The 21,467-nt window shown below is 42.4% G+C and overlaps 1 protein-coding gene and 1 long non-coding RNA gene across 8 annotated transcripts in view; one reads left to right on the top strand and one right to left on the bottom strand.

Moving 5' to 3' along the window:
- Nucleotides 1-21,467, bottom strand: part of Ebf1 (EBF transcription factor 1) — a 397,327-nt gene that overhangs the window by 369,936 nt on the left and 5,924 nt on the right. For all 7 annotated transcript variants that reach the window (XM_085829017.1, XM_021175730.3, XM_021175728.3 and 4 more), the window contains 2 exons: nt 12,085-12,158; nt 967-1,035 (listed from right to left, as the gene is read on the bottom strand). In XM_085829017.1, the coding sequence (XP_085685143.1) occupies nt 967-1,035; nt 12,085-12,158 (143 nt within the window). The remainder of the gene's footprint in view (nt 1-966; nt 1,036-12,084; nt 12,159-21,467) is intronic.
- LOC147001555 (uncharacterized) lies at nt 16,220-20,824 on the top strand. The gene is made up of 2 exons (XR_015044778.1): nt 16,220-16,746; nt 20,020-20,824. It is a non-coding gene; the product is annotated as an uncharacterized LOC147001555 (long non-coding RNA).

Raw genomic sequence — 21,467 nt, forward strand, 5'->3', positions numbered from 1 at the left:
CCGCCTAAGACAGCATTGCTGAAGCTCAGAAAGGGATGCTCCTTTGGTTGCAGATTTCCTCAATGAAGGAATCTGCCTTATTTGAATGAAGACCCATCCCCACACACACACCGCCCCAGTGAATAGATGACGCTAGTCCTTTTCCTAGCTGACAATTGACAGTCTCTATAAAGCTTCCAAGCCATTTAACTTCCAATGAGTAATGCTATGTAACGAGTGGTTTATCATACATGTTTCCATACAATGAATTTCAATAATTAAAATGTAAAATGAATATTTGGGATGCCACTGCATAATATGTGCATACCGACTCAAAACTGCCCTGGCAGACTGAAACAGATGTATTGCTCTACAGTGATTTACTCGGTCATGTAAGATTAGTAATATGGGTCTGTTTAAAAACACAATAATTAAGACAAGCAGGATAAATTAATCAACTTACAGTACTGTGGGAGCTGCAATCAAGCCCGGAAATAACAGTAGGAAAATCGTCGTTCACAGATCTCTTTAAACTGCTTTTATGCATAAATAAAACCTTAAAATGTAGATGGATTACGTCCAACAGAACTACTGTAGCTAAAAGTGATAATGATTCAAACATTTTTCAAATAAAAGTTAAATATTTATAAGCACCCAACCGCATTTCATAAATCACTAACTATTATTATTTTATTTCTGAGGCTTCCTGGTACGGCATGAGGACTGAGCCACAGAGAGTGAGGAGTGAACACACGCCTTATATATTACTTTATGGGCACTCGTCCGACACAAAACCAGAGCCATCCGAGAAAAGGGCCTCCAAAGAACATTCCATATGGCTTTCCCCAAAATCACAATCTCTCGGCGCAGGATAAGTCAGGACCAACAGGCAAACTTCAGCCCCCAACCCTCGCCTGTGAGCGACACAAAGCAGGTGTTTCATTATAATGAGGACTAAGACGCCAGTGAAAGAAGAGTGGTCCCTACCTGTCAATTATCACTGGATCTGAGGGAGTCTCATTTCGGTTGCCACAGCTTTTCTTGTCACAACAGCGGCTATGGAGAAAGAGCGAAAGGATTTAGTACCAACCATTACAATGTAAAATCATCATTGAAGCAGACAGAAGGTTCAGATTGCTAGGCTGCAAATGCTAGAATTACCACAAAGCCATACCTGGCAATCAACGGATCCTAGGGACAGAAAACTCTATTTGGGTCACTTAGGGGTTAATGGCCAGGATTAACCTCTCCCTGTTCAGAGGACAGGAGAGGGAGAGGGGCCCTCCCAGAACCAGGCATACAGTCTAAGATGGGGTCTCTCCTTCACTACGAGTATTGGCAGAGTTCAACGTGAAGCACTGTCTCCTTACATCTAGCCAATGAGAATATTCAGGGTCGTGGGTGGATCAAACATTCTTCCCTCAGGAGCACACTAATTGTGTGGAAGGCGTCAATGATACTGATGAGTGATCCCCTCCCCAGTCATTCTGTATTAAGTGGATTCTTTCTTTTCTTCTTCTTCTTCTTCTCTTTTTTGATGGGTGGCACTTCCTTCAACCACAACCCTGGGATTCTCAAAAATCCCAGCACAGTGACTGTTTTGTTTTCTTTTGAACATTGTCTTGAGATTAAAGATAACAATCCACAATAATGCAAAGAAGGAGAAGGTGAACAGAAAAAGTGAAGAGAGTCTGTTCTCAGTCCCCTGGCTTTGGTGGCCAGCACCTGAAAGAATTGGGGACAACGGATCCACTGGCTAGCACAACCCTGACTGTGAACATTAGGACACAGGAAGAACATCCCAATCAAACTGTATTACACACATCCTAGTTTGTTATGACCCTAAGACTGCCAGGTTAAACAAACAAACAAACAAACAAACAAACAAACAAACAAGGTGTTTCAAAAGGGTGAATAAAAATCATGTATTTTTTTTTCTCTTTCAAGACAGGGTCTTATGTATCCAAGAGTGACCTCAAGCCTGCTATGTAGCTAAGGATAAGTCCTGAACTTCTGATCTCCCCGTTCCAACCGCTCAGTGCTGGGTGTGATTATAGGTGTGCGCCCACTTTAATGCTACAGTCTTAGGGGTTGAACTTAGGGATTCTACCTGAGATATAAAACCACCCAGTTGAAACTGTCATGTTTTGAGAAAATACCCCCCCCCTCGGCCAAAAGCTGTGCATTTGAAGTACAACCCTAAGTAACATTTTGCCCCATGGCTGCTCTCCTCCCAGGACTATACTGTGGAAAACCATGCTTGATCAATGAGAAAGGCTGGAAGGTTACTCAGGAGCTAGACTCTACTCCATACCGTAAGTAAAATACATACTTTTCTCCCGCCTTCACACATACATTCTAATGTCACACACACACACACACACCAGAGAGAGAGAGAGAGAGAGAGACAGAGAGAGAGACAGAGAGAGAGACAGAGAGAGAGAGAGACAGACAGAGACAGAGACAAAGACAGAGACAGGAGACAGGGACAGGAACAGGGACCCTTGGTGGGTCTACCCTCACTGCAGTCCTTCCTGGCTGAAATGTCCTCGGGAACTCCTCCAGCTTACTTGATGCTAACTATGGGTAAGGGCCCATCCCTTGAGTCTATGGCTTCTCTCCCTACCCATCATCACTATCTTCAACAGAGCCACTTTTATTTATTTCTGGGAGTACCGCAAAGCCTCCCCCTTGATCTTGCTGTCCCCACTTTGACTCCATCTAATAGATCTGTCCCATCTCCCTGATCTTTTTGCAGTGTCCAGGGGACCATGCCATTTCGTTGTCTAAGACCTTTGAACAGCTTCCCACTGCACTATGAATAAATTCATGGCATGGCACAGAGCCAGGCCACTGACCTGCCACCCTTTCTTGCCAGCTTGCCAAGCTCAACCCTCATGGGCCTGTTGTGATCCCTACAACACGGCATGCTCCATCAGACCTCAGGTCCAGGCAAGCCTCTGATGGGCAGCTCTTCCTGCCCTTCCCTCTTCAGCAGCCACTTTCCCTTGCCTCTTAGAAGTCAGTGTAGGTACCCTGGCTTACCTGACACTTCATCGTTAGCCTAAATTGGGCTGTTTTTCTCTTAGACAGTTCCTTCAATGAGGTTCAACCTGTTATGTATGTTTTGAGGCATTTTGGTTGGGAATTTTCCCCATTCCACATTCCCCTTCTGCTAATTCGAATGTGTCATGAACGTAGAAACTGTCCATAGCATATATAAAGCTTAAGCTAGAATATCAGAACTCAGGATTAAATGATTCAGTGAATAAGTGATTGAATGAATGTAGGAATGTTAATGGACAACTTTATGAATAAATATGCTGAACTGGGGAGACACACAGATTAAAAAAATAACAAAGCTGACTCTCTGGACACGCAATGTGTATTCTATCTCAGCCCCCACACCAAAGCTCCTCCTCCAAATGTCATTCTTGGCCTAGAGACGTATTTCAGCTTATGTATAGTCCTCATCTCCACAGCACAGATGCTCTGATGATAAGAGAAACTAAACCAGGTCTATCTGCTGTGACCCCAAGGTGCTCAGACATAGGCATGTGAAAAAGACAGAGTGGAAATAAAATAGACACAGTCAAGAAGACAGAAAAAGGAAATGATAGAAGTCACTACACACAGAAAGAAAGGTGTATACAAAATGTTAAAACTAGCTTAAACAAGTTTCTGTATTTTGGGTCACATTGCCACACCATGTAGTTGGCATTCCCTGAAACACACCAATAACTACAATATCATCCCATTGAGATACAGAGCGAGTTAAGAAGTGGCCATGCAATGCCCCTCATAGGCTCCTAGGAACTCTATGTCTCAGGCTGAATCACTATTTTTGGAGCTTCTAGAGGGTTTTTTGAGAGGCTAACTGGAGGAAGTATGTCTCTGGGGCATGTGCTTGGGGGCGGTACCTTGCCATGAGCCATGATCAGCTTCTCTCCACCATGGTCCCAGAAACAGAAAGGGACCATCTACTGAACACTTTGAAAAATGAGCCAAAGGAAATCCTTCCTCCATTAATTAGCTTCCAACATGTATTTTTTTCCATATCAGTGAAAATTGACAAAGATGTGCAGAGACATGTGTGCACATGCAATACATGTAGCTGGAAGTGCAAATGTGTGTATGTACATCTATATTCATGGAATTCTATACACTAAAAAGAATGAAGGTACAGTTGACACAGTTCCTGGAAGAAGTCTACATTATATTATGAATTAAGAAATCAAGTCACAAAGTAGTACGGACAGTATGAATCCACTTCTAGAAGAGTGAGTGAAGGAGAAGGAAGAGAAGAGAGGATAAATGTTCATAGGTTTGGTGTACTCCCACAATTCACTTAAATCTCCACTGCTTAACAATTTCTTCAGTGCTTGGCCACCCCAAAGCTCTGTAGCTTCTGCCTGGTCTCTTCGTACTTCCACATTCAACTACACATTTATTCGTTGTCTAATTTTATTATCTATCCTTCATGCTTGACTTTTACAAAGACAGATACATAAACTCTTAGCGTCCCCCCCCCCGAAGCCCCAGCAAAGGCAACTAAAAGAAGTAGGATTTCAAAAGTTGACTTGTGAATAAATTCGTAAGAACATTAAAGATTAATCTAGAAAAGCCTAGAGGAGACAGTGGATGGAGGGAGGGGCACCCTCACTTCTGTTCTTCCTGGTGTTCTGCTTTGTGTCTCAAGGACACTTCCCAACTAAGAAAAATAAAAGCCTATCTCAGGCAGAAGGACGATTTATTTATAGCTTTATTACAGTTTTCTCTACATCTTTGCTTATTTATTTATCTCTGTGTGTAGGTGCACACACACCTCTGCGTATATGTGGAGACCAGAGGACAACCTGCAAGACTTGAGGTTGTCTTCCTTTCTACCACGTGGGTTCCTAGGAACCAAACTCCAATCTCAAAGCTGAGATGATATACACTAACCAGTAGCTTCCTGGAGCCAAGCAGAGCAAAGAACTGCCCTTCAGGCAGGGAATAGCAACTGCACAGGAAGAACAACAGTCAACTAACCTGGACCCTTAGGGGCTCTCAGAGACTAAACCACCAACTAAAGAACATACAGGGACGGGGCCTAGGCCTCTGTACATATGTAGCAGACATGTAGCTCACTCTTCATGGTATTCCCCCAACAATTGGAGTGGGGGCTATCCCTAAAGCTGCCGCCTCTCTGTGGACTACATTCCCCTAAATAGGCTACCTTGTCTGGCCTCAGTGGGAGAGGATGAAGCTAGCCCTACAGAGACTTGATGTTCGGGGTGAGGGGTTGGAGGCTTAGTGAAGGGGGGGCTCTATCCTTTCAGAGGAAAAAGAGGGAGAGGGACTGCTAAAGGAGGACTGGGAGGGGGATCATCTGGATGTAAAGTGAGTAAAAAATATTAAAAATAAAATGACTAAAAATAAACAAACGAATGAATGGAGCTGCCCTTCAACCCTATGACTGTCTACTGTGATAATTCTTCCACCTCAGTCTGACCTGATTCACTTCTGTCTATTAAAGTTAAACAAGGAGAGATGGGCACTGAACTCTGCTATATCCAAGACAGGAGGCATTAACTGGAAGGGATGAGCTTAAAGAACAAAATCCCTAATGTCTAGGAGAAGAGGGCTTATACTGAAGCAACCTCATAAATGATACCATTGAAGCACTTACCAGGAAAAGAAACCACGTTGGTCAAAGCAAACAGAATGGGCATGCCTGAAGCCCCCATCCACTCACACAGCGTCTCTCAGTCTCCTGCCATCTGTGCCTGCGTGGGCTCGGCACATGCTCCCTACAGCAGGCAGCTACTGAGAGGACTTGGATTTCCCTAATTTGATTTGCCCAAGATCAAGATCCCCCCCCCAAAAAAAACAGGCAGGTGCCTGCTTTGCATCCCTTTTTTAATCTGCAACCCAAATGACAGGACAGCCATGTGGCCAGTCACAGCAGTAGGTCCCCCACACCTGATGTGGGCTATGTGTACTGGAGACTTCGAACAGCAACCTTTTCACCAGCAGGTCCATGCATCTCCACTGCACACTGGGGGGAAAGGCAGATTTAGGAGTCCCTCGCTTAGCGTCTAACACAGGTGGCAGATTTCTAGTGAGCTGACTCACAAGCTCATAAATCAGAGGAGGAAACATCTGAATGCTCCCTAGCCTTGGAGTCTGCAGATCCTCATCTCAAGCACTGTAAGTAGAGCCTCTTGCCACTGGAGACATGGGCCATTTGGGTGGGAACAATTAAGAACTGAGGAGAAAGAGAGTGGGTAATGGAGGGAAGGGGTTGTGAGGGTGGGACTGGGAGGAAAAGAGGGAGGGGGGTTTCCATCTTGATAGAAACTGAATGAATGAATGAATGAATGAATGAGTGAATGAATGAATGAATGAATGAATGAATGAATGAATAAGTAAATAAATAAATATATAGGAAAAAAGTCTTGTTACGTAGCTCTGATTGGGTCAGAACTCACTATCCAACACAGGCTAGCTCAATCTTACAGAGATTGCCTCTGCCTCTGCCTCTGCCTCTGCCTCTGCCTCTGCCTCTGCCTCTGCCTCTGCCTCTGCCTCTGCCTCTGCCTCTGCCTCTGCCTCTGCCTCTGCCTCTGCCTCTGCCTCTGCCTCTGCCTCTGCCTCTGCCTCTGCCTCTGCCTCTGCCTCTGCCTCTGCCTCTGCCTCTGCCTCTGCCTCTGCCTCTGCCTCTGCCTCTGCCTCTGCCTCTGCCTCTGCCTCTGCCTCTGCCTCTGCCTCTGCCTCTGCCTCTGCCTCTGCCTCTGCCTCTGCCTCTGCCTCTGCCTCTGCCTCTGCCTCTGCCTCTGCCTCTGCCTCTGCCTCTGCCTCTGCCTCTGCCTCTGCCTCTGCCTCTGCCTCTGCCTCTGCCTCTGCCTCTGCCTCCCAGATACAGGAATTACAGACAGGTGCAACCACTCCCTGCTAAACTGAGCATCCCAGTAGAAATTATGATTCCTGCCCTACTCATCCTAAGTGGCTACAGAATGAGCTATGTGAATTACCAGGGCAGTCTGGTTAATACCTATGAAGGAGATAACTTCTGAAGGAATCTGCTACATAGACTCCACTGGCCTCCGCCATCCTCTCACACCTAAGGTTGCCTGTCTTCAGAACACTCAACCTTCAAGTGCTGAATCCTGTTGTCTCCTTGACTGGGCACTCGTGGCCTTGGGTACTGCTGGAGTTAATACCTGGCACTGATTGGCTCCCTCCATCTTTGTAAGCACTGTGTAGTTTTCTTTCCTTTGTCTAGAGTTCATTTCTCTCCCAATCAATATTCTTACTGTAAGAGTAGCCAGTACTTCATGCCATGTGGGCCTATAAAAACTGAGATTAAAGCCAGGCGGTGGTGGCGCATGCCTTTAAGCCCAGCACTTGGGAGGCAGAGGCAGGCAGATTTCTGAGTTCCGAGGCCAGCCTGGTCTACAAAGTGAGTTCCAGGACAGCCAGGGCTACACAGAGAAACCCTGTCTTAAAAAAACCAAACCAAAACAAAAGTAACTGAGATTAGATTTAGGGTACCTACATGACACTACTTCCTGAGCCACCAGTGACCTGGGGCTTTTTCTCTTCATGCCCATCTGTGTCTCATTGGCCCTAAAATTCCTGTGGTTGATTGACCTTGACCTTGACCTGCCCCCCTTCCTTTCATTCTTGGAACCCTGTATGCTCAAAGTTCTTTCTAATTCGACAGTGTGACCTTCTTATTCAATATGAGCATTCCTCTCAAGGATGGAATCATTGAGTCCTCTCTTCTTATTCTGAATTCTCAACCCCATCTTCCACAGAGCCTCAGTTCTTGCCTTTGAGAAGCAGAGTTTGAAGCTGGTTATCTTTCACCAAGTCCCTCTCGCCAGCTCCAGGCCACAAGTCTGCTCAGCTCTAAACCTTCACAGAGCAACCCTGCTTAGACCACAAACACTTCTTTAGGTGGCCTCTAAAATCCCTCTCCCATCTTCTCTCTCTCTCTCTCTCTCTCTCTCTCTCTCTCTCTCTCTCTCTCTCTCTCCCTCCCTCCCTCCCTCCCTCCCTCCCTCCCTCCCCACACACACTGATATGACTCACCTACAAATATTTCCTCCCTCCTCTCCATCCTCAGAGACCTTTACCCACCGTCACATCAAACCCTTTGCCCAGTGACGGACGTCTCATTAGCTGCTCAAAGCTTCCATGTTCAAGCTTTCCTACTATGGCATGAAATTTCCTTATTCTAAATTCCACAAGGCTTTTCACATAGTAGGTACTAACAATAAATATACATAATCACCACAACTGTAGGGAACCAGTTACATTCAGGTTTGATAGACACCAAACCTCCCTTCAATGCTTTCTTGCCATTAGCTATTTAGAGCCACAAAGTACCAAATACTTGGCCAGGCGCAGATGAGTTCTCTACTACTGCTTCTATTAATATTCCTTCAAGTCATAACAGTCTTTCCATTCTGACTCTGCCAAGCATCAAGGTAAGAATTTATAGGGACTATAGCGTTTAACCTTCACTACCACCCTAGGAGATAGCATTTAAAACCCCATTTCACAAATGGGACAGCTGAAGCCTGGAGTCCACTGAGTCACTTCCTGCCTTTTAAAGGGCTTGGCTGAATAAAGACAGAGAGTAGGTGTCATTGCAAAGACAGGGAGTCCTATGGAGTTAAAAGCACCCGGTACTCTGGACAGCTTATAAGGGGTTATGACTTGGGCCAAGGGCCAGAGGTGCTTCCCTGGGTAAGCCACACATAAGTGAGTGTCTGGAGGCAATCAGACTAAACCTGGAAACAAGTAAGGAAAAAACACAAAAACCCACCCTATCACAGAAGCAGGCTAGCCTTGAGAGTTTCATGGTTCTTTTGCAAAATAAAATAAGCAAGAACCTGGGGGCTAGAGAGATGGCTCAGTGGTTAAGAGCACCGACTGCTCTTCCAAAGGTCCTGAGTTCAAATCCCAGCAACCACATGGTGGCTCACAACCATCCATAATGAGATCTGACTCTCTCTTCTGGTGCGTCTGAAGTCAGCTACAGTGTACTTGTGTTAAGAAAGAAAGAAAGAAAGAAAGAAAGAAAGAAAGAAAGAAAGAAAGAAAGAAAGAAAGAAAGAAAGAAAGAAAGAAAGCACCTTCCTTAGATAGGTGCCTCTGGCCTGCCATCTCCCTGGGTACTGGAAATGAAGAACTTCTGCTGCCTGAAGTCTGCTGGAGAGCTGGGTATCAAGTCCCCCTACTAAGCTGAGTCCCCAGTTTTCATTTGCATTGAAACACAGAAGTTAGGGTACTCATATAAGCAAACCCCTTATAGAATCTCACTCTTTAAAAAAATAAATGAAAGGATTCATAGAACCATATTATCTGTCGAACTTCACAACCATAAATGATTGGTGTGATAGATTCTCAGTCATCAAAGGCAGAAGTGCTCTGCATCTTCAAATCAAAGAGGGTTTTTCTCTCAGTGTCAACAATTATAAACTAATGATGGTAATTTCTTTAGCCATGTCACACAATGGGGTCACCTTCTCCACAAAACACAATGGTGTTTTTTTTTCTCCTTCTCCTCCCCCTTTCTCTTAATTTACAGCACCTGAGACAGGACTGTCCCTTGATCTTTTCCTTTTTCCTTCCATTTGCCTATAATAAACAGAATGCACCAAGCCCTTTCTTGTGGATCGAAATTCTGTCTCCTTCATCATAGCCAGTGTACTATAAACATACAGCTTTTGTGACATCAACGCAAAGTTTTATTGTGCCGTTAGCTTTGATAGAAAGCACTGCAGAAAGTTGTTTAGAAATTAAATATCTAAAACAAGCTATTTTAAAATCCAGGGCCTTCACTATTTCATGTCTGCAATGTAGAAATTTCATCTTGGGGAGAGCAAGCTGTCTTTCACACCATATGGCTAATGGTGGTGCATAGCAATTAGCCAGGCTGATTAATGGTGAACAGATTCTAATTTTATGCTTATAATTGAGGCTGCATTTGCACCCCTGGTGCAAATTCAGCACATCCCAACTTCCACTTACAACAGGCAAGAAATCAAGAGAAATAGGATGGTATGGAAAGTGAGAATTTTTTTTCCTAAAGCCCCCTAAAGAGCATCAGATTTGCAATTTAAAAGACTGTTAGCCACACAATAGATGACAGGTTTGTGTAATGGGGTCAGGGTAGCCTGTAAACAAACAGTACCCCTTCCACATCTATAGGCAGTCGGGGAAAGCAGTAATCTGTAACATTAGCAAGATGACATTTGGAATATGGCTTTCCCTCTTAGCCACTCCGTACAAACAGCGTCATTTGCCTTCCATGGCTTGAGAATTTTATTTTTTGCTATTTTTATGTTTCTGAAAAATAGAGAGAACGTGAGCAGTAAAGCACACCAACCAGCATAATAAAGCACTTTGGACCAATGAATTTTAAAAACAAGGAAAATATAAACTGCATTAATAGAGGGGGGCCCTGCGCATGAGAGGCATAATATATCTCTAAGTAGTTCAGGAATAGAATTCTCTCCAGCATAATCCAAACATATGCAGATATGAAATGCAAATCGATGATGTATAGCGAGTGCTTGGCCTGTTGGTGAAATCCATCTTCCTGTTTCCTGTTCTGCTACAGCCACACGCAGCTCTACATGGAGAGGCCAGTCTAATGGCGTGTTAATTGTTAGAAGGCTAAAATGATAGAGCCGTGGTTGGGGGAACAGTAACACAGACGAGGTTACGATTTACTTAGGTTACATTTTTTAAATCGGGGCTTGCTCCTTTCCTTCTAAAAAGGTGCCACTCAGCCAGATTATATCCAGGTCATACACACAGGGTAAAACTAACTTGTCCTACTGATGAAGGAATTACGCCCTGTTTAGGAGTGTTCCACTACTTACTATCTTAAGTCTGGAGAAAAAAAACAACCTGGTTTTTAGAATAATTAACAGGTTTTACACATCACTGAAGTGAAAATGTGTGAAGCTCTTATATATCTTAGAACTATAAATCAGAAGTATTTTTAAAAAGAAAAAAAGCAGGATTTTTATAGATACAAATGTTCATGTTTGGGATTTCACTCGGAAAACACAAAACCCTTTTGAGTCTTTTTCCACCTGTAGAGTTGTAAGATTGTTTGCCCCAAGAGTCCATGAGTGGCAGGTAAGGGCTACCCATGCTGAGAAGGCAGCTGAAGACTCATGCAGACTGGTCAGTGACATTCACCAGCCAAACACACATTGTGCCAGAGAGAGGCTGCTCAGCTAACAAAGCAATTAGGAACTCTCCTCTGATGTCAAGTGTGGCATCTCCCTGCTTTATCTAATTACTTGGGAGATGTTGAGAGCAAAATGCTGGGTTATTTTACAAGGAATATGAGTGTAAGTTAAAAGGCTGCCCTTATCCCTCTGCTGCACAGGCCTGGCTGAGGCCACCAAGGGGCACTGTGGTCTCAGATGACACTTCAGCATGATCACAGCAGAAAGAGATTTATCTGTGAGGAACATGAATTATTAGACCTTTTGTGGTCTCCTTTTCATTATCCTTCCCCAAAAAACCCCAAAGCAAACTACCCCCAAGAAATATTAGCTTCATGTTCAGATATGAACAGGATTACTAAAAGACCATCTACAGGAGAAAAGAAGAAACAGAGAGAGACAGAGATGAGTTTAGGCTCAGGTATGGGGTGTTATAGTAAGTAGGACTCAAAGGAGGAAGTATGACTTTCAAGTTGCCCCAAACAGAAGCCTCTGCTGACTTCAAGAGAACTCATATTTTACTAAGCATGCAGATGAGTGCAAATGTCACCCAAAAGGAGGTTATATTCTATGTCACTCCACTGCGAAGGAAGAGGGAGGCTGCTGCTCTGTGGCCATGAACGGTGGTGAGGTACCAAAAACGCAAACTAATGTCTCCCAAGATGAAATGTAATAAACAACTGAGAACCAACGTGATCCTTGACCAGATTACCAAATGTGTCTGAGAATTCTTCCAGACCATTTACCAAAAACAATATAAACATATTCCCCACCCCCCAATGGAACTGATTTCACGTAGGTTTGTGATCCAAATTCATCTTTACTTCAGAGAGAGAGAAAGAGAGAGAGAGAGGAAATTTCTTACCTGCACATGATCTCGTGTGTGAGCAATACTCGGCACATTTCAGGGTTCTTGTCTTGGCCTTCATACACTATGGCCTGAAAGTAAAGGCATGTTTTTAGCTAAAAATAGAAACAAGTAGCAGAGGGTTACGTATAACAATCCCGTTCTTCACCGCCTCGCCCCTGCTGGGGGCCCAATTAACTTTTAGGAGCAAAAAGCCTCACTGGGCTGATTATTTCAGGACACATTGGTCAGGATCAGCCCAAATTGAGTGGAATGGGATCTGATCCTCTCTGCCCTATCAGCCACCTCATTATGCACATCTTTGGACCAGAGCATGTGATAGGCATCTGTTGTCAAGACAACCATAATTCTCTTTTCAATACAGAATAAAAATAAGTCTAATCAATAAAGAGGGGAGATCCAGAAGGCTGAAGAGGTTGCAATATTTTGTATTTCAAATGGAGAGAGGCCATGTGGGTTTGATCGGCCAGCCATGCACATTTGCTTCCGCACTGCTCCCAGCCCCCACATTTAGTGTTCTACTGGCAAGTAGCAGGAAATGGGTATGGGAAAAGCTGTATGTCTATGCATCATCAGAGTCATTTCTGAAGCGATTCCATCAGGGAAAACCCCCTCTTCCTACCGAGAGGCTGAGAGCAAGCAAGCGCTTTTGCAGGGTGTACACCCGCCCAGAAGGGAACCCTTGGCAGCATATGCTGTGTGGGGGGATGAAATCACAGAGTCAGCTCCCTAAGCAGAGAATTACATCTCACTCTCAAAATCTGGATTCCCTCAACCACCAGCCACGGGCGCTTTGCTCTCTTTTCTTTTTTGCAACACAATCACATTTTGCTTTGGGACACCCATCAAGTTCCCCAAAACCTCAAGCTTGCTCATGGACCTACAGGTCACTGTCCCAGCCAAAGAGACACACAACGCTATTGGTAGAATGGGCTTCTGCATCAGCATACATTTAACTCACTTAACACTGTATCACTGCATAATACTAATATAACACAGCTTCAAATTGTTAATAAAATTACTTTCACACATTCACAGAACCCTCAGTTTCTTAGTGACAAAACTATTTAAATTAACCAGAGATGATTCTTATTATTATGTGGTTCATAAAAGGACTTCTGTGCCTAACTGGTCATTCTCATGCACTATGGTTTTGAACTTGGAGACAGAACCACCGTGACTTAAGACCCAGTGAAGACAGATCCCTGGGTCATAACCTGATTACAGTTTACAGTATCTAAACACAGAGCAAAGCTAACTTTACAACACATTAAAATGGAGGGAAAACAAGAAAAGCACACATCCCTAACATTGGTCTATCAAAACTACCTACCTTTTATGGCTAGCTCATCATAACCTTGTATTTAAAAAAAATAAATTGCTTTTACTTTAACTGTAGACTTCTAAAATGGTTGAAAGAATATACTTAGAGGTCCAGGATAGATATTCATTACCCAGATTCCTCAAACGCCTGCCTTTTACTAAATTTGCTTCCTATTTTTCTTTTTCCCTTAAATCACTTTTTAGCAAATTGCAGATTTATCCTCAATATATCTGCATGCATTTCCTGAAAACAAGGCTTTTTCATGCATAATCACAGCACAATTATCTAAATCAGAAAATTAGCATTGATACAATAGAATAATCTAATCTCCAGACCTTATTGAGATTTACCAATTACCTAATAATGTCCTTTACAGCGAAAGAAAATCCTGTGCTAATCACCGCGCTCAGCTGTCATGTCTCCTTTCATTCCGAATATCCTCCAGCCGTTGTGGTTCATGGCATTGACATTGTTGAAAATACAGGACAGTTACTTTGTAGAATATCCTTCCGTTTGGGTTCTGTTCTGGTTCTCCAGCTCATATGAAAGTCTTAGACTTCAAGGTGGGACAACAGCACAGACTGATGCTGAATTCCCTCTGAACCAGGTTCTCCTTATCCACACGTTTAGTAACAGCACATACTCTGACCATTCTGTTAGAGTGATGCTCACCATCTACCAGTGACCACAGGCTAGCTTCTCACCATATAAGGTTACATCTTATAACTGTGTCTGGGGCAATAACTTGCACCATGTTAATGTCCTTTGATGTGTCAAATCTTTAGTCACTAGTCTTAGTGTGAACACATAACTCTTCCTTTATTCTTATTATATTTATTTATCGAATTGGGAGGGCTAATGCCATTGTGTGTTGTGAGTGTTTGTGTGTTGTGAGTGTGAGTGTGAGTGTGTGTGTGTGTGTGTGTGGTGTGTATGAGATCAAAGAACAAATTTCAGGAGTTGGTTCTCTCTCTCTCTTTCCATCATGTGGAGATAAGAACTGAACTCAGGTCTCCAGGCTTGCTCAGCAAGCCCCTTTACCGTCTGAGCCTTCTCGCTGGCCCTCTTGCCAATATTCTTAAAAGACGTCTTCAAATGCCCTAAAAGTTGCTTTATTCAAGAAAATGCATTAATTAAAAATATTCTGAAAACCAAAAATTGAAGCAAGTGAAATGGCTCAGAAGGTAAAGATGTCTGCCAAAAAGCCTTGAGATCAATTGAGATCAATTCCTGAGATCTAACACTGTGAAAGGAAAGAACCGACAAATGTCCTTTGACCTCCACACATACACTGTGGCATTCAGGAGCCCTCACACATATATGAGCATGTGTGTGCAATCGGGCACACAATCTAAATAATAAATAATTTTAATACTTTTTAAAAAGCATGTATGTGTCTCTTCTATTTTCTGCAATCACTGTTTTTAAAAAAAATTCAAGAAAGGAAGAAAGAAAACACAGTAAATTACTGATTAGATCTCAAGTATAGTGCTAAAAAATTCAAATGACGCAGTTCTGCTAACTCCTATTATCACTAAATCAGCTCTATGTTCTCCTAAAACTCTACATAACCTCGGTGTCAGCTTCAGTGTTTGCCTTGCTAAACTAAACTAATAATAATCATCATAATAATAATACTCGATTAGTCAGTTTACAGGTCTAAAAAACTTCTATGCTGGTACAGGGAGGTGGCAGGAGAGAAGAAACGATGTTATTGGGGGGGCGTGGCAGGCATATCAATTACATAAGATCTCCGTTTGGAACTTTCTAGATGAGATAAACATCATTATTACCAAGGCTGCTAGTTGAAATGAATGAGGCCATGATAATATCCAGTTAATAATAAGCTTCAAGGCAAATCCACTGAGGACTCCCCCAGGCAATGGATGACAGGGACTCCCAGAAGTCCTGTGTTTTCTCCTTGGTAACTGAACATCACTTGTTAAAGGCCCAGTCCCTCCATAATGCATCTCTTTACCAAATACCGAGCTACCACTTTGCTTCTGGCGGTGGAGTCAAAACAGAGAATCTTTCTCCAACTCAAGCATAGAAAAATGAAACCAAGAGTTCGGATTTACTCAGAAATAATTAAGAACTCTGGGGAAATCTGGAATCTGAGGTTTCTGCCTTCCCTCTCCCTCTGCCTGGATAGAATAAGAAGAGTTCTCAAGGCACAGGGTTGGAAGAAGAGGTACCTGCTTCTGGAAAATGCTGCAGTAAAAGAGAGTGGGAGTCTACCATGGGATAGGAAGGGTAAATTCCTGTCCCTAGAGTAAACTGCACTCACATTAAGGGAGCAAGCTTTCCTGTGCAATTCAAAGACAGAACTCCCTCCAGCCTCTAACCAGTTTTCTTATCACTGAAAAGACTTATTAAACTTATTAAAACACACATGCATGCATGCATGCATGCACATACAAACACAGCACAAGAGAAAATATCTGTCGAGAGATTAAAATTCAGATGGGACCAGGTACAGGTAGATATGATAGATTTATTTGGATAGCTCCAGAACCACAGTAACATTAAGACACACTTTGGTCTTTTTTCCCTACTGCCTCGAAGTTCCCCCTCCAGCTTTCTCTACTAAAAGCGTTTCTACGTGTATATTTAGCACGCACAGCAAGACTGGCTCACAGTTGAGCAAATCCAGACGCTAACATCCTCCCCTAGCCCCCCCCACCAAGGATAGGCATCTTCTAACACCAATTTTGGGGGACAGGGGGCTTCAGCTTCTCTCACTAATTTAAATGTATGCTTCTGTGGGGTTTAAGGCACGATGGTTGAGGTTGGATCAGCTGGGAGATCCCAAGGGCATATAAACAGCCTTGACTATTTTAAGTGAGACCATTTTAATAGACAGCTGGTTTAGGATACAGACAATGGAGCCCTGAGAAGAAGGCTCATTGTCATCCTCCACAGTAAATCATGTGTCTGCTCATTGGGAGGAAGGTGGTCTGTCTGAGAACGCGACAAAGACAACACTGGCTTAAATAAATCAATGTGTTTATCAGAAGTGAGGATGGGGGAGCTGCCGCTACAATGGTAGGCAGAGGGAGAGAAATTATAAAAACGCATTATTGGAATAAATCAATCGAGGATGAATCAAGTTGAGCTTTATAACCATCGAAACAAAAGGTACAGTATCAAGTGGGAAATACTGTTTACATTAATCCCACCAAGGGCAAACAAATGCCTCAAGGCAGTAGGGATGCTTGGACAGGAAGAAATATGAAAGAATAAACAGAAGTGACTTCACTGCAACTTTCAAATCCTGGTGCGACTGAGATAAGTTGTCCAAACCCGTCCTATTTGGAGACCTGACTTTCTGATAGGTGAGTAGCTCCTCTCTCTGAATGTCAGCCTCTAACAGAAAATAACAAGCAGGCAGAAACGAACGCACGTTCCTGCGGATCCTCCCTTGATTTCAGATTGGTTTTTTTTTTTTAACTGTATTGTTTTATATATATGATTAACTAAAGATGAAAAAAACATGGGTGTTGTTAAAACTTTCATAATCTCGAAGAACAACAGGTTTTACTGTCCGAAGAGAAAACTCCATTTGTTTTAAATGCTTAAAGTCAACATGTGCAAGTCTTTGAAAAATCAGTCAATCCCTGTATCATGCTTGTCCCGGTTACTGCTGTTTTAAAAGTCATCTTTGAAGCATAGTTCATCCCTAGTTTTTTGAAAATGTTTGCTAAGGCTTAAAAATTCACTGAGACTTACTTCGGCGGGGGAGGGCGGGGGGGGGGAGACTACACAGCAAAAGAGAAAGAAAAAAAAGCAGAAGAAGGAAAATGACTCTGAGCATACAGCGGGATCTTACTTCAGTGGGATGCCCACAGATGTTCAGAGAGTTGAGCTTGCTTGCCTTTGTTTACTTTTGTGATAGTTTTAACTCCTGTCCCACACCACATTCAAGGGAGCAGTGAGCATATGCATTTTTCTCATTAGGAATTTGTCCTGATTTGCAATAAGAAGGGAGGGAAGAAGAAGGCAGAGTAGAGGTAAAAGAAACTTGAATTTCCCACATAAATCGAAACAATAACCTTGAAAATGATACTATTCCTGAAAACAAAACAAAAAGCAAAGTCTATTTGTCACCTCAGAGAAAGGGCCATAAATATAAAAACTGCCTTCTTCAACCAAAAGAGGAGTACCTTCTAAATAAAACTATCAGTGATAGCAAAGTACTAAGAAGTGAGCCAATAACAATGTCTATAGCATCAATACACCGCACAGTAATTACTACATTCACCCACCCTGTGTGTTCCACTGCCTTTCATTTAAAAAAAAAAGTGCTACATAATATAGTCCAGTTTCCAGTAGGTGAAAGAACCCTAGTTAAAAATTAAGCCATGCCAAAGAAAACACCACAAATCTGACATTTCATAAACAATTGTGTCGAACAGCAAATCTACCATTAATAGTAGAGTAAAATCAAAACTCATTTTGCCTCAAGTAGCAGCTTGGCTACTGGCGAACAAATTGCAAAGATGTAATTTCAGCTCAGCAGCTAAGCAGGCCCGTTTTCAGAACTGAGTTAGGCACGATATCATATTCACTATGCTGCTCAGTTACATCAGCCCTAACTAAAAGGCAAGCACGTCCCCATGCAGGGGACTTTCTGTTGCATCTCTTCTGTCTTGAAGATCTAAAAGCCCTTCTATTATTCAAATTCCTTGGGGCTGGGTGGGGACTAAATATTTCAAGTAATTCCATATGACATTTTTCCTAGAAGCAATAAATGATATTCTACTTGGATAGTTACCGCATTTAGTACGTTAGTAGACAGAATTGACTTTGTCAACTCAGTCAGGCAATAACAATAAGATCACAAAAATAGCTAATTTATTATATGCTTAATATATGTCAATCACTGTTCTGAGGCCTTCACAGTTATGGATCTATTTATTTTCACAGCAGACCTTTGAGTTGGGTGCAACCATTATTCCCATTAATTCGATTCTAAATTCATATATATTTTAATTTGTAGCTAAAACCCAATCTTCCCTGCTCCAAAACCTATGTCATCAATTCACGCATGTCCACATCCAAACTGTCTTCATCCCCAGCAAGAAACACACAGATAGCAGGCTGTTGGTACAGCCATACGAGTTCGATAAATGCATCCCGACTAATATGTTCGTTTTTAATGCTGTTCAAACATTCACATGGAAACAGCTCTAGCGTAAATATCCCCGAACAAATGGCTGTATATTATCCAGGAGGGAGCAGTTGGGCCGCCAGACTGGGGAAGTACTAGGCCATCTGGCTCCCGCAAGCTCTCCAAAACCATCAGCTTTGTTTTCACCCCCAGACTCCAAACAACACATTTTCCACTGTGATGAGTTTACATTTTCCCAAACACAGGTCCTGATCATGCATAAAAAATTCCAAACTTCTTCATTCCTCTATGTGCAAGGAAATTTAAATCACCTGCATTTTTGACATGTTACCAAAGGAGACAGAAAGCTGTTGAAATATAGCCCTGATATAAACCTGCTCTGTCCTCTCTTGCTTGGCTCCCTGGGTATATGAAAGAGCCTCTTTGCTGGCCTGGTAAATTCCTTAGGAACTTATAGATATGCCAAAAAAACAGTGTTTCTCTACCAGGGAGCTGAAAGAGTAGTTAATCAAACCTATGCAGCCATGGTAGGATATAATGAAACAATCAATGGGCGTGACATAAAGTTTAAGCAATAACTTTAAGGACTGCAAACACCAGAGTAAATATATAAAGAAAGCAAGCTCGGAAACAAATCTGAAAACCTTCACTTTTCCTGTCCCTGCGCCCCCATTGCATCAGCACCATTCCACACCCATCCTCCACCCACCCCACCATTAAACCTATACATACAAACATGATGTGACTTCTGTTTGCCCTTCTCAAAAATAAATAGATGAAATAAGGGGGAAACACTTTGTTTTGGGGGCAGGGGACATGAGATTGGGTTTACTTTCCTTATTAAGTAGCACTTGAAAAACTTACTCTTCAAGAAAGCTAGTCTAAGAAATTGAGCTAGTTTTGTGTTTATTAACTACGTAAAAGATAGATTTGTTGATGAATGAACCACAGAGTATATCACATCTCAAGTTACTCATGCAAACCTGAAGTGAGACAGATTAAGCCTCAGGCTTCCCCAACTGGGTCCATGAGAGCTTCTACAGTTAACACTGTTTCTGGATGCATTAGCCATAAACTTTGGGATCCTAAGGGCTCTTGCATGCTCACTGATAGAATACCAAAAACAGCAACGACACAAAAACAATCTATTTTTAGGCCAGCTAAACTTGGTTTTGAACAACCCTTCCCAAAAGCAAGACATTTCTTTTCTAGTTAAACGGGTTTTGATTTGGTTGTTGTTTTGTTTTGTTTTTCAAATTTTTATATTTTATACCCTGTGTTTTACAAAGGAGGGATAGGAGAATGGGCCTCAGAGCCTTCTACAGTCACTCCTAAAATGAGATTCCATCGTACCTGGTAGGGCCCAAAATTAGGAATCCTTCCTCAGAAGAGTCTAATGAGACACTTTAGGAAGGTGTGAAACACTGTCATCCTCAGACATCTTGGTTGATTGAGTACAATTCTGTCTGGGTCTCAGTGTTACTGCTAGATGCACTCAAAATGAGGAACGACCTGTGCAGCTGCAGCCCAGCTACTTTTGCATGTGACTGGCTGACGATTCCATCGAAATGTCAACCCCAGCTTGTGAGTCAAGGGTATGACATCACATGCTCAAAGGCACATATCTACTATGGAAAGGGCTAGGGTCACCAAACAACGGAGACAAGATCTCACGGTGGCCAGGGATTCCCTCCACCAGCTCTGGTGTTCTTAGACATTGACAGTTATATTCTGCTCCACACTCTGAATATCAAAATCTGAAACGCATCAGAAAGCACTCCACAGAGAGCAATGTTACCACTTTGTCAGCCAGCCTCGGTCACTCCTTCTGGTTAAACGGGCTGCTGTATAGAACTACACAGAACCAACATTTTTAGAAAGTTCAAGTCAGACTGAGCGTTAATTGCCATAAAATAATTTCAAACTCCAGGGAGATCACTTCTGAAGCTGAATATGATCGTGATTCTGCAGCAAAGAAACTAAGGCTTCTGGTGTGTCTATCTACTGTTTTGGAGTGTATGATATTAACGAAGTCCACAAGAAGGTGACTACTTTCAAAACGTTAGCAGCAGCGCGCTATCCAACAACAAGCAACTGGATCATGAACACAGATTGCCTTTCAAAGTGAAAGTTATAGAATGGAAGGTTACCCAATCATTTTGAAAGCAAATGGGTACATCTTAAAACGTCGTTTGTCTTGATACTTTTCTACCAACTTAGATAATTGTTTGGGGTTTTTTGTTGTTGTTGTTGTTTTGGTTTGGTTTTGGTTTTTTTTTTTTCATATGGCTTCTGACTAGACTAAATAACTACATGTATCTATAACTTAAACTTTTAGTAATGTATGCCAAATGACTTTCTTATACCTGTTATTTTTCTTTAAATGAACCATTTCCCTCTCTCCCTTCCCATAGAATTTATGATGCTATCAAACAGCCAAAGATACCTTCAACTGTAGTTTTTTTAAAAGAAGGCTCTATGGCCCTGTTCATAAAAATATTTGCAGTATTGCTTTATATTTAAAAAAATTCTTCTACTGTTCATGTATGAGAGAGTTTGTTGATTTAAAAAAATCAATTCTTAGTAGCACTATTTGTTTAGGGAGGTAGGAATTAAAGTTTTGGGGAGATTTAAATCAAATGGAAACAATCTCTCCAAACATGTACCAATTTTATGCTCCTTGGAATAGAGCTTTTCATAGCTCGGCCTGCATTTCAGTGGTCAGGGTTAGAGAACCACCTCGGCCCTGTCTGGTTGTTGGTGTGCATGTTTTTCCCTTTGAAAGTAAATCCTAATGAATACATGAGGAGTAGGGTTAGGGTTCATTCTTCTCCCTCTGCCTTCCCTGTCTTCACTCCTTTCTGACTAGAAGGACAAGAAATGATATCCATCGTATCAAAACTGTTTTTGAAAAACAAAATTCCA

This window comes from Mus caroli, unplaced genomic scaffold (genome assembly GCF_978045245.1).
Source record: "Mus caroli unplaced genomic scaffold, Mus_caroli_1 scaffold_13, whole genome shotgun sequence".
Taxonomy (NCBI): Eukaryota; Metazoa; Chordata; class Mammalia; order Rodentia; family Muridae; genus Mus; species Mus caroli.